This window comes from Podarcis cretensis, assembly GCF_951804945.1.
Source record: "Podarcis cretensis genome assembly, chromosome: 1".
NCBI lineage: Eukaryota > Metazoa > Chordata > Lepidosauria > Squamata > Lacertidae > Podarcis > Podarcis cretensis.
In genome coordinates, this window is record NC_137170.1 from 69430217 (window position 1) to 69444060 (window position 13844).

At 40.4% G+C, this 13844-nt stretch overlaps 1 protein-coding gene across 10 annotated transcripts in view; it reads right to left on the minus strand.

Moving 5' to 3' along the window:
• Positions 1-13844, minus strand: part of MICAL2 (microtubule associated monooxygenase, calponin and LIM domain containing 2) — a 153305-nt gene that overhangs the window by 70799 nt on the left and 68662 nt on the right. For 3 of the 10 annotated variants that reach the window (XM_079965557.1, XM_079965564.1, XM_079965565.1), the window contains exons 15-21: positions 12879-12935; positions 11655-11804; positions 8945-9055; positions 6801-7010; positions 4844-4945; positions 4332-4463; positions 165-272 (exon numbers count right to left, since the gene is read on the minus strand). In XM_079965557.1, coding sequence (XP_079821683.1) covers positions 165-272; positions 4332-4463; positions 4844-4945; positions 6801-7010; positions 8945-9055; positions 11655-11804; positions 12879-12935 — 870 coding nt within the window. The remainder of the gene's footprint in view (positions 1-164; positions 273-4331; positions 4464-4843; positions 4946-6800; positions 7011-8944; positions 9056-11654; positions 11805-12878; positions 12936-13844) is intronic. The other 7 variants (XR_013835826.1, XM_079965558.1, XM_079965559.1 and 4 more) reach the window with 7 other exon arrangements.

Below are 13844 nucleotides of genomic sequence, written 5' to 3' on the forward strand. Positions count from 1 at the left end.
ATCCTCAGTGTGACAAAGTGTGGGTGTACACACACACACACACACACACACACACCTGAAAAGGTATAAGGACATGCCCAGAAATGTGGCTCTTAAAATGCACTGCAGGTAAAGTAAGAAATAAACTTGGCACAAATTCAAGTATTTGTGGGTTTAAACCTTACCGGTTGCAAAGCGTTGGACAATGGACTGGGCCTGTGATCATTCATGTACAGATTGACAAGAACTTCCGCCACGGCCCCTATGCCACGTGATACTTTCCCTACAGTCATCTACCATCCAGGAAAGAAGCGGAGGAAAAAGGGGGAGAGAAAAGATGGGAGGCACAGAATGAACGTGAGAATACAGTTTAAGGGGGGGAAAGAAACAAGACGACAGACAAGACACATAACAAAGCGGTGATAAACTAGCTTGAAGTTTTGAAAGGCACACAGGCAGCTAGAAGAGCTGTGAGCAATTTCATGCACTATAAAGCACAATTCTCCCCACTTCTGCCACACCGCCTATGCTTTTCGTTTAGCAGTGCAAAAATTCTGTTCTAAAATTGTTAGCATACGATAATGTCCTCAATTAGTTCTCCACAAATACTTATGGAAATCGATCAAAGCTTGTAGAAACAGATCCAGGCTTGTATGAATGAGCAGGGATGGAGCAGGGAACACCAAAATCTTGTTTGATTACTTTCTCCTCCACAGATGATCATTTTCCTTTGTAATAATTACGGCGCAAAACATACTATGTTGTTGACAGAAATAAATACTAACAAAAGAAGGTTTTTTTGAGAACAGACAATAGTATGCCAATTACTGTTGTGTTTGGATTTTTATTGTATCATCTGCACTCTTGTTAATTTCTCTTGTGAATAAGATATAAGTAATGTTTCTAATTGCACCTGACTTCTGAATGCCACATGCCCATGTACAAAATGGGATTTTCTCAGATTTCGGCAGCACCAAACCAATGTTGTAATTATGCTGGAGGTATCTGTAGACTACCTCAGACTTGCCTTATTCTTTCTATAAACAAAATGAAGCAAACTTTTCTTTCTTTCACAGCGGCATCCTTGTCAGAACCAGGGCCATGATATGAAAATCATGGCCAGGACCTTGTTAGCTTGTTCAATCATCTGACCTCAAACTCCATAGATATAAAATTTTATTTAGGTGTAAGGCCAAGTACAGATGAATTCCTTCACAGTGATTTGCAGACCACAGCTTATGAATCCGATCCATAGCACAAACATTTGAATGGATATTATTACTTTTGTGTAAGCTGCGGCAAGAGCCCATATTTGGACTGACTAAACCAGGATACATGTGTATGAAGTAATATTACATAATTATGTGTTTCACACAAATGCATGTGTGTGCACGCATACACACATTTCTTGCCGCAGACAGCAAGACCAGTACTGCCATTGGTGCATGTAAATACCAGCCAATTTGCTTGATATTGTTGTTTTGACACAATTATTTTCTGCATGCCTTATTTTACCTTCTGCACATTAAACTACGTCATAAAAACAATAATGGAGTCATAATGTCCATCTCCGATTGAAGTTAGTGTTCTCAAAAATGCCTTATACATTTTTAAATTTGCTCGATGTTTCCATACTTTAAAAAAAGAAGCTTTTAAAGTATTATCCTGAGTGACATCTGCAAGGAAAGTCATATAAGGCAAGATCTTTCTGAATATGCTTAAGCAAGTATTTAAAAGACATGCACGATTAAACAAGGATGGGCAACACAAGTCGATTTCTACCCTTTGATGTCAATTAGCTGCCCCACCCATGAAATGTCATCAATCATGATGGCAGCTGGTAGAGCAACATGACCTCATTTGCTGCCTGTGAAAACTAAAACTCTATGTGTGGAAGCAGTCTTTACAAAGGTTAGATAAACCTGAACGGATAAGCCAAGAGAAATAAATGGCAAGAAACAAATCGGCAAACTGGCTTTCCTCAAAAACAATGTGCTGACTTTCCTAGTTAACAAATACTCTGTATGTATGCATTATTATTATTTTTTAAAAGGAACATGGTGATCCCCGTGGTAGAGGCTGCCAGAGGGAAGAGGAGGCAGGGAAGCCAACTTTTAGGAGTCTCATTCCTCATGCTTCTCTTTTCTCTGGATTCAACCCAATACAAATTAGGTACAAGATACTGTGTTCCTGGTCTGTTTAAAACAGACAAAGTTCCTGTGGGATTATGTCAAGTGTGAAGATTGGACTGGGCAAGATAAGATGGGAGGAAAGGCAATGGGAAAAATGAAGCCAAGGAAGCTGGTTGTTACGTTTCCAGGAAACGAGCAAAACAGAAGTAGTAAGCAAACATGAGTAAAGGAAAGGCAATTGGTTATCATGGAAGGTTTTTCATCCGGCTCTCCAAAATTCTCACATCAGGTACCACCCAAAGGGAAACTTGACTGGCCAAAACAGCATGGAAATACTTTGCTTATTCATAAAACTGCTAAGAATTAATCTTGTGTAATAAGGTAAAAGGTTTAGGGTTAGATTAAATGGGATTTGGGGGGCATCCCTGTGACTCTGCTAAAGAGGGCAAACAGGGTGGACAAGCACTGACTGACATATTCTATTTGTTGAGAGAATAAGCCTTTGCATAAGTAAAAAGATGTCCAAGTAACAGGTGATGTGTTGCCACAGACACAAAATAGCTAGAGCTCCTTCTGGAAGGGTGAATGTCTGGAGGAGATGTCGTCAAGGTTGCCTATGTTTAAGAGATAACAGACTGGAAGTTATGGAACAGTTTCTGAAAGAGGCAGAGGGAGACAGAAACCTGACTTGCTCTCTAGAAGAATCCAAAGCTGTGCGGAGCTGGCTCTGTTGGATGGGCAATTTTGTCAACTTTCCATCTTATGCTCAGCCAATACAAACGTGTAAATAAAACATTATGTCACAGAAACACTGTCTCCAGTCACCTTCATTCCAAGGAAACTTAACCCAAGAAATATGCTGGGAAAACTGACACCTCTCACTGCTGAGAGATTGAAGTTGGGACACCAAGTAGGATTTATAATTATCAGTGGAAGGCCAGATCCTTGTCTTTCCAGTAAGAGCAACTACAAGCCATTTTTAAAAATGGATTCATAAAATCTAAGTCATCTTGGAGCTGAATTTGAGTTACTTTCAACCCTTGGTGCACAACTAATCAAGGTGACAGATGGATTACTTTAAAAGTGACCAATATATCCTTCTGTTCATTTGTGGATGCTTTGGGTTTTAGGACAACATGAACAGCATTTCAAACCTAAACTGCATGGGTTCTTTCTGCCTGCCTACTTCTGAATGCAAAACAAAAATGCTGCATTTGACAGAAGCAACAGACCAAAAATAAAAATAGTGCCCCTTCTCAAGAGTGGCAAGACCATACTAATGATTCAGTCTACAAGCCTAAGGATATTTCAGCTTTACTTCAGATAAAGCCTCAGAAAATTCCTAGTTTAAGTGAAAGATCTCATAAGCCAGAAGTCTTGGTTTAGCATTAATACGTGGTTTTTACAGGACTGTTCCAAAGGAACTAGCAAATACACAAAAGGATTCGGGTACTTAGCCACAATAAACAATTCAAACTAGGGTTTAAAGGCAAGGCTCTGGAACATGCACTTCTGAGCATGTGCAAAGTTTAATTCCTTCAAACACCTTGGAATAAGGAGTAGGCATTCCAAACTAGCTTAGTTCCCACAAACATTTGATAAACCAACTGCTACAGTACCTCACACTCTGCAAAGTACAAAGCAGCTCCTTTAATTTCTTACTTGGTTCTTAAGCCATTCTTGCCTGTTTCATGAAGCAGTATTGGAGGTTTGCTTGGAAAATTATAATAAAACTGTGTGGGAGTCTTGGTAACAGCCAGAGCATGTGAACTCGGGAGGCAGGCCTTTGGAAGACATGCCATTAGCCCACCAATAGCAGATCCTGTTTGAATGTAGGGGCTGGGAACAAATACTACTTGTCAGCCCTATAGTTCAGGACCTAGCTCCACATTTTTAAAATTTCCATTTTAATTTTTTAAAATTTCTAAAAATTAAAAATCATATTGAACAAGAAAAGCAGCCTGAGTTCTGATATTTCAAAAAAAAAAGAGTGAAACTGGAATTGGCGTAATTCCCTGTTGGTCATGAATTACTGTCACTTATTTATTTTTGCTACCATGCAAATTAACAAGCTCAGACCTTATTCAAGTGAAATGCAGCATGAACACACAGAGACAGAATTGCAGCCTCTGAGCAAAGCTAGGTCTCAGGAGTCAAAGCCAGCCTTGCATAGTTTTTAGTGCCAACATGAATCCAACATGGAAACCTGTTAAGGAATACCTTTTTAGAATGAACAGCAGGGGAAGCGGAGTCAGTGGATGATGGAGAAGAAGCAGCTGAATCATGAGATGAAAGGCAAGAGGGAGATGGGAGTTGAGAATGGGAGAGACCTTTAGTAGGAGGAAGTTTATTCTGTACAGAGCAGAAAGAGGAAAGTTATCCCAGATGGTTTTCATATTAATGAGTGCTAAAATTATGGCACTGCCACCACCATGCACTAAAATTACTGAAGAAAAAACTACAGTCTGAGATTACGGTTAGATTTAAACAGAACTAACAGTGTTAGAATGTGGACTAATGTCTCATTTGCTCCTCAGTTTTCTATTTCTGTTTGGTGAAATAAAACAAAAGGGTTATTGGCCATGAACAAGCCTTTTTTTCCTTAAATAGGACAAAAACCAACATATTCTCTCTCTCTCTCTCTCTCTCTCTCTCTCTCTCTCTCTCACACACACACACACACACACACGATCTATTTTTCTGCACCTGCAGCAGTAAACACAAATATTCACCTTTGGGATGTCGACATAGCCAAACATTGAGGCAAGATGAGAGGCTTTTTCTTTAATGCTCTTTTTATGAAATTCTCTATTTGCTATGGACTGAGCTCTCTTCTGCAGCCATAAGGGAGAGAAAGGAAACAGAAGAAAGAATTTGGTTACATAGAAAAGGAAGAAATAGCGCTAATCAGAAAAATGGTTAGTTGCAGGGGAGGATGTGAACAGGCAGGAAGGACAGAAAACAGAATGCTAACAGTGAGAAGAAAAAAAGGGGACAGACTTCAGTGTTTGAGTGTGAATATAATTATTAAGATTATCATGATTTTAATAAATTTGTATACCACCCTTCATCTGACGAACACAGGGAAGTTCACAATATAAAAATACAAAATGAGAACAAAAAATATATAAGAAAACAAAAACAAACAAACAAACCAATAACCCACCTCCCACAAACACATTAAAAATATCATAGAATGTTAATCATCCAAAGGCTTGGTTATACAGAAACATTTTTGCCTGGTGACTAAAGATATGGAATGAGGGTGCCAGGCGAGTCTCCCTGGGGAGACCATTTCACAAATGGGAAGCCACCTCAGAAAAGGCCCGTTCTCATGTTGCCAGCCTCCAGACTTTTTGTGGAGAAGGCAGATGAAGAAGGGCCTCAGCTGATGATTGCAAGGCCTGAGTCAGTTCATATGGGAAGAGGTGGTCCTTAAGGCATTGTTGTCCTGAGACATTTAAAGCTTTCTAGGTCAAAACCTGAATTGGGCCTGGAAGCTAACTGGCAGCCAGAGCAGTTGGGCCAGGGTTGGTAGAATATTCTCAAACTGTCTTGCCCCAGTGAGCAACCAGGTCGCTGAATTCTGCACCAGCTGACGTTTCTGAACCATCTTCAGAAGCAGTGTTTCCCAGCTTGTTTCCTTGTCCTAAGCTCTGGGATATACCAGGGAGACAAGCGGGTTTCACGAAGTCAGAGAGGGCACTCAGGGGCAATCTAGTCAACAGCCTGAGCAATTTAGATGTTCCAGAGGTCAGCCAGGGCTTTGAGAGGAATGCCAGTCATATCAGCCAGAAAATCCATCAGCCGCCCAGGGTGGCCCATCCTAATAGGTCCCCCACCTCTATAGGCAAAGGTGATGAAAGCCTAAATCTCAACAGGAAGTGATCTGACATTGACAAGGGACTGATGTCAATATCCCCCACTTTCAGATCACCTTCTTCCTACTCAGTTGAAAAAACAAGGAACAGACTGTAGCCTGCCACATGCATTGGGCTGGGGACATGTTGCACATTCCGTCAGGTTGAGAACCAGGTCAGCTACCAGCTTTGCCCTCCCTCCACCCCAGTTGCTTGGGCAGGCTGCCCACACGTCTGTAATCTGTAAAGTGGTGCAATCACACTTATTCATTTATATGTCCATTTTTCCCACCCAGCCCCTTTATTTTAAGACAGGGGAAACTTTTTTGTTTTGGTTTTTTTGTTGCAAAACTGTTCTGGGGATTATAGGGAGTTGTCTTGGTGATATTATGAGTCTACTCCCAGTTTTTCTTGTAAGATGCCTTGAGTGCCATCTGACGAAAATGTGGAATATAAAAATAATTCAATACATAAAATGAGCAAATAAATATACTTGCAGCACTTACAAAATTGCCAGTGACTTTCATCAACAGTTTTGGCTGGACACTCGCAAAACTCCCCTTACCCCAGAGCTCAACTCTAGAATGAGAAGGGCATGTTTGTTCTGAACACTGTAAGGAGGCTTTCAACCAGACCTCAGTACCCGGCAAATAAATGTGGTGAGTATGCTTGAAAGATTTATATGGTAGGAACCAAAACAATATTCCCCACATTTTCACTGCTCAGAATTGTCCTGGAGATGATCAGCGGTTCTGCTAAAAGAGAAGGAAGGAAACAGGGAAGGGAGAGTGAGTGGGAAAGGGGAAAGAGAGGAAGAAAGAGCCATCACCTGTTTATATTTTTCCTCCACATGCTGAAGGCGTTGAAGCACACCAGACAGGGCAAATGCAGCAGGACAGGAAGACGCAAGGGATTCAGAAAGCCTGGACTCCAGCTCTGCCCGTTCTATGTGTCTCAAATGCCTGGCCATTGGATGTGGACCAGGCAAGGATTGTACAGGCTCTCTGGCCATGTGTTCAGACCTAGCTACCGCCTGAAACTGGGAAATACTTGAAATGAAAAAAGGGATCTTTCTTCCATCAAAGCACATTCTGCAATTAAAACTGCCTAAGTAATGCATGTGCCAAAGTCAGAGTGCAGCAATATAAACAGGCATCTCATGCACAGGAATATTCCTTTTATGAAGCAGTGGTGCATAAAACTCAAGCAGTTATCAGTGGACTGTAGCTTATAAAGTGGACAGAGTAGACTCAAGTCTTAACAGCTTGGAAGTTCAGCGGCCCTTTAAGTTCTACACATTATTATTATTTTTATTACAGATAATAAGCCAGGAGTCCCTAAGTCCCTGATTAAAACCTCATTTCAGCCATTAACTTAATGGGTGGCCCTAAGCAGGCCCCTCTCTCTCAGCCACATCAGGGAAATAATACTGGCACTTACATAGAGTTGTTGCAAGGATCACTGAAAAAATGTTATGAAATGCTTTAAGCATCCCCAGTACTCAATAAATACCAAATATTATTGGAAGCCTCAGTGAAGTCTCATAACAATCTGAATATTATATTTTGATTTTTATCCTGTTATGAGGCTGTGTCAGAAAACTGCATCGAGTTCACTAGGTGAACAAGGCAGGATAACTCAATATATTATTTCAGAAAAGACAAACCACTGTATAATCAACTAATTTATACTGCAACCAACAGGCAACAAACTACCAATTATTTAAATGCAGAAGTCCATCTCCAGCTGGAGAGTTACAAGAAAAAGTACTCTTATATGCCACAGGTTATTCTGTATTTGGGGAGGGGAATGTGACAGGGAACTAGGGGTTGTCTTCCAGTTATAAGACTTGCAAAAAATTCCAGTACAGAGAATAAAATGATAGTTGCTAACTATACTAGTATTGCCATAGAGTCTCCTCTGTTCAGTGAATATGCCAGGGAAGAGATAAGAACATAAAACTTTCAGCAACAGTAGCTCACAGCACAGCTACCCATGCTTAAGTTTATAAGCCTGCCTCTAGAGAGTGTACATGTGCATAGGTGGGGGAGTGGAATGAATCTAAAATTCACAACTGATTATCCGCTCAAAATGCCCATGTTGGCCTAGCTGAACTTGTCCTTCTTCCTCAGAAGTGGAGAATTTGGGAATCAAGCTCGCATTCTCTAGCAAGCCATATTGGTTTGTGGCATATGCCAAGCCCAGAATGCAATTCAAAAGCAGGAGGCTCAGAGGCAGGTCGAAATGCATGGGAAACTCTTCAGACAGCTGTAACTGCAAGACTTTCTTTCAGGGGATTTGGGAAATTAGGCTAACTGTGTTTATTTCTAAACATTTCCCAAAGGTGTGCTCTAGATCTTTTATTTGCTTCTGAGTCAACGAGCCATACCAAAGACATCCCTTAGAACAAAACCTTTAATTGCCTAAGTATTATAACATACAGCATGCTTCGAAATATGCCACACTAAACTTTGCTTTGCCCAAGCTTTAGAAACCAACACATTCTATCATTTACAATTAATATTACCCATGTGTTGGGCTCTGCCTTGTTAGGAGCTATGGGGTTTTGCTATTGTATTATTTGTTATTGTATTGCTACAACCGGAGCATATTGTCTCCTGCCTTTGTCCAATGGCAAAACTGCCACATGTCTTCTACTTTAAAAAGGCAAGGTAAACTGTGATCCAGTGTGAAGTGCAGTGTAGCACAGCAACAGTGGAAACCATATCAACCAATCCACCAACATGCTATGGTGGTTGTGTGAACCAGGCCTTTCATTGAAGTCTAAAGATGGCAGCAAAGCCCCATGTGATCTCACCTCCTTTCATTCTTCACATTCTCCTATCAAATAGAAAACTTAAAAAGGCAGCTAAGCATCTCTATGCTCCTGATGTTTCTCACTGATGTTACCCACCATGCTTTGCAGCCTTAATGTTAGAAAGAACAGTCAGTCACTCCCTAGTGAATTCCTACCTGACTTTTTGGTGGAGGTGGCAGGTTACAGGTTGGCTCCTTGGGTTTAGCAAAGCGAGGATTTACAGGAGGGTCAGAAGAAAGGTGCAAAGCTGGCTTATCTACTAGATCCTTAAATGTAAAAAGCAGAACAGTTCAAGGAGATAAAGGAATATTTTAGGAAGACTGGGAACAGGACTGAAAGACAGTATGAGGCAGAAGAAATAAGAAAACACATTTGAAGGCTAATAAAAGTGCTTTGTTAGGGTTTCTGCAAGACACATTTGGAATTTATTACCATACCGTAGTCTGTACTTTTGACACCCACAGATGTAATGGTATGTGAAATGCACCATTTAATGCAACTATTTAAAGAGAAAGCTACAGGCAAAGTAGATGTTGCACACATGAGTGCAAATAGGAGATGATCTCATTATTTTCAAGTCATCTTTGTGCCACAAATTACTTATGTTATATGTGGTGGGTGGTGGTTACTAAACATGTTCTTTGGCTTGTATGCTCTGTGGACTTACTAGGAAGGCAGACCTGAAGTGCAAACATTACCTGAACAATAACTAACTAAATAAATAAATAATAACCCCACAAGGTTTGTGTATGTGGCTCACATCGATTCTGTATAGCTATCACACCGAAATCTAGCAAGGGTCTAAATAGATTCAGGATCTGATCCGCTGAATGATCAGCTTGAGTTGGAGCCAATTCAAAAGCTCGAATCTGAGCCCTGGGAGACCAATACAAGAGGGTTCTTTAAAGTTTGCTAACTGCCTACCATGTGAATTTACTTGGTTGTGTCATTTTTTTTTTCATGTCAATGGCCAAGAAGTGCAATTGTGATACTATAACTCACCATGTGATCAAGATGATCTAAGTGTTAAGCAACTTACAAATGTGTTACAGCTCCTGAATGCTTTATCCATAAGCACCATCCTCATTCTATGTGGAGGAATAGCCAGCACCATTCCCATTGCTAGAAGCATAACATTTTCCCTAAGCATAACATCCACAAGTCCTATGTACAGAGAACAACTCCAGCTCAGAATAAGGGAGGCAGCCTTTAAGTTAGCATAACTATTTACCGTGCTTTTCCGTGTATAAGACTAGGGTTTTTTTTTACTTAAAAATAACGTTAAAAGGGGGGGTAATCTTATACATGGGGGCAATCAACCCCCATTTTCTTAATTTTGAGTCCCCCCAAATAGGGGGCGTGTTATACAGTGGTACCTCGAGTTATAAACACCTCAGGTTACAAATGCTTCAGGTTAGAAACTCCGCTAACCTGGAAGAGTTACGTCGAGTTGAGAACTTTGCTCCAGGATGAGAACGGAAATCGTGTGCCAGCGGCACAGCAGCAGCAAGAGGCCCCATTAGCAAAAGCACGCCTCTAGTTAAGAACAGTTTCAGGTTATGAACGAACCTCCAGAACGAATTAAGTTCGTAACTAGATGTACCACTGTACACAGAAAAATACGGTATGTCCCAGCAAATAGCCTGTCACATGTACATAGGTGTCTGTCGAATTTTAAATGTTTTTTAAGCTAGCTCATGTTGGTGCAGTGTAAAATTTCAGAGTGCCCACTAGGGCTACTAATTTTGTTTAACCATCATCACTCTTTGAAAGTCTTGAGTCCCAAAGCAGTTTGCTAACCAGTGCACAGGTTGTTCAGTGAAATACATATCAAAGCCATCTAGGTCTGTGGAATCTGGATTGTGGCCTTCACATCACTGTGGAGGTATACATACCTTTGAAAGCAATACATAAAAAACATTTAAAAGCCATTTCCACATGTAATTCAGAGGGCCTACTCTATGTTAGTTGGATACTACCTGCAATTGAACTTTTATTGACTTATAATGAATACAAGTTGTTAACTATTCAAGGCAGCATGAAAACAAAAATCTGTTACAATATCCCAGTATTATTACATAATTTTACCCTAACATCCAGTTATCAGACAGTGACTTGGACATTACCAATATTATCGGATTTTCTAGTGTCTAAAGTGACTCCATGTGTATTTCACCCTAACAGAGCTACTCATTTTGGCCCTTTGGTCATTCCACCCAAATACAGTGGTATCTCGGGTTAAGAACTTAATTCGTTCTGGAGGTCCGTTCTTAACCTGAAACTGTTCTTAACCTGAAGCACCACTTTAGCTAATGGGGCCTCCTGCTGTCCCTGCGCTGCAGCTGCACGATTTCTGTTCTCATCCTGAAGCAAAGTTCTTAATCTGAGGTACTATTTCTGCGTTAGCAGAGTCTGTAACCTGAAGCGTCTGTAACCCGAGGTACCACTGTACCGGAAATGTAAAATGGATGTTTCTTTTTGTCCCACATCTTAGAATTACCATAACTACCTGTAGGCAGCCTTCCCTGTCTACGCTGCCTATGGTCATTCTAGCCATTTCCTATGCATGTGGACACTCTGAAGCTTAAATGGAACTCCACTGCCCAGAAGAACTGTTCTTGTGCAAACCCAGGAAAAGCTTCATCAAAACTACTGACTAGAAATGGCTGTGAATTATTTCCTTATACTCAAACAACCGTGTGGATATGACATGTGTGAAGTATCTAAAGAGCTCCAACTACCAGTTTTCATTTTAAGTATTTCAGGCTTTGGGCTCTAGGCATGTTGCTCATAACAGCTGATTACTCATGAGAAAGAACTCACCTCCATTTTCAAAGAAGAATTTTACAATTATTATTTACTCACCTGCCTCCGTAGTGAAGGACCGGGAGCATTTTCTTCAAATTTGGCTAAGAGCTGAGTTGCCATAGACTTCACTTTGTTTTGATTCATTCCTTCTTTCAAGTCCCCCAGCTGGTTACCAGAATTCGTACCTCGATTCAAAGAACTTGAAGACTGCAATGGAACAATTGAAGGAAAATGTATATACTCCACTTCAGAGAGAAGGTTAGGGACAGCCTGATATGGCATCTTGACCAGTCCACAGGCCACAGAAGTGTCACTGAATGCATGAAAAGTAAAACCAACTTTAAAATTTAAATAGAATCTTCAATAGATTTAAAATTCAGATAAAATGAATGTGGGCCTACGACTGTGTTCAAATCCTCACTCAGCCATGACCCTCACTGGGTGACCTAGGGCCAGTCGCTGCCTCTCAGCCTAACCTACCTCACAGGGTTGCTGCAGGGATTAAATGAGGAGAGGGAGAACCATGTATGCCAACTTGAGCTCTTTGGAGAAAAAGGTGGGATAGAAATGCCATTAATCAATCACTCAATCATTGGCATGCATTGAGACACACATGCAAGTAATGGAAGAAAGCAGAAAGCCTATGAAAAATGGAAGGTTACTTTACTTTCCCCATGTTCAGCCTATAAAGTCTATGGAAACATACTTTCTCTCTCTCTCTCTCTCTCTCTCTCTCTATATATATATATATATTCATTCATAAGTCAGGCTTCAAAAGAAGGTAGACTGGGGATAGTAAGGTGCTAGGCATGGCATCTGGGCCCATCTCCCACTTTAAAAGGTGGGGCCTAGCATGGTTGGTTGGTTTTCACTTTTGATGAAGAAGGTAACTTCACACACACAAACTTGTCTGTGTATGGATCAGAACTTTTTTGGCATGTTTATAATCTATAATGTAGATTCTATTTTTAGAGAATAGTGGAGAGAAATTAAAGCAATGCCTGTCAGACACTGCGTCTGTGAGTCGACATCTTCAACAGAAGTCAGGCTGCGAATCCAGCTGCAGCTTCTTATACCAAAATCATTTAAACAAACAGAAGTCAATTTAATATAGATGCTCGGAAATATGAAAGGAAATATGAAAGGAAGAACTTTTTTTCAACAATTATTATACATTAAAGACTTAAGGATAATAGATCAGGACACTTGATTTGCCTAAAACGGTTGATCAGTTAAAACCATATACCAATAGCAAATTTAATCATGACAATTAGTACTAACCTCTTCAAAATTAATGAGACTTTTACGTCGCCTTTTACTGGTTTCATTTTCTTCTGCCTAAAAACAATTGGAGGAAGCAAAACATATCATTCACAATGGCATACACACTCAGAATCTATCAACTTAACAGAGAATGGCAGCTAAAATGAAGACATCCCACAAAACTAAATTCACTGGTCAGTGACAAAATGAATGGGTTGATCAGACCGAGGAATTGAGGTTAGGCACTAGCTTTAATTTAATTACTAAATAAGCTTGTAAATGTTTCCACTGACATATGTCTACAGAACTCATTCCAGGCCACTTTCAGTCATCATAAAAATTAGCTGAGGCTTGTTCTGCTATTTCCATAAGCATCTCCCTATCCTCAGCAAAATGTTATCTAGGAGAAACCAAGCTAGACTTGATGAGGCAGCGATGCTTATTATACGTTGCTTATTCCTGTCTCTCCATTCACATAAAAAGTGGGGTGGATGGGGTCAGATCCGAATCCTCCCTGCCCCTTGCCTAACTATTCTGTCAGCACAGGCACTTTCCCCACCAGCGGCTTAAATACCAAAAGTAAACTGAACTAAGAACAGTTGCCTGAAGCCATGGGAAGGCCAGATATTGCAAATGCTTTCATCCATGTGCCCCTTTTAGTATACATGAATGGCCAGACATTAAAACAAACATGGATGCCCAGTCACATTTAATTTTGCCCAAACATATTTGCTCCTTGTGAAACAGGCCTCATTAATAGCTTTAGGCTCTCAACTTCCAGAATGGCTACCTAGGGCCAGCATAGCAGCCATAAAAAAAATTATCGATAAAAATTAGATCATCATTTTCAGGTATCATAAAAGTCAAATTTGAGCAACAGCACATTCCACCAGGGACAGCTGGAATCTGAGATTTCTCAAGTAGCATTAGGCATGTGTGCAACAAATTCATTGAACTGGTCCTTCAATTCCTCCATGTAACTTT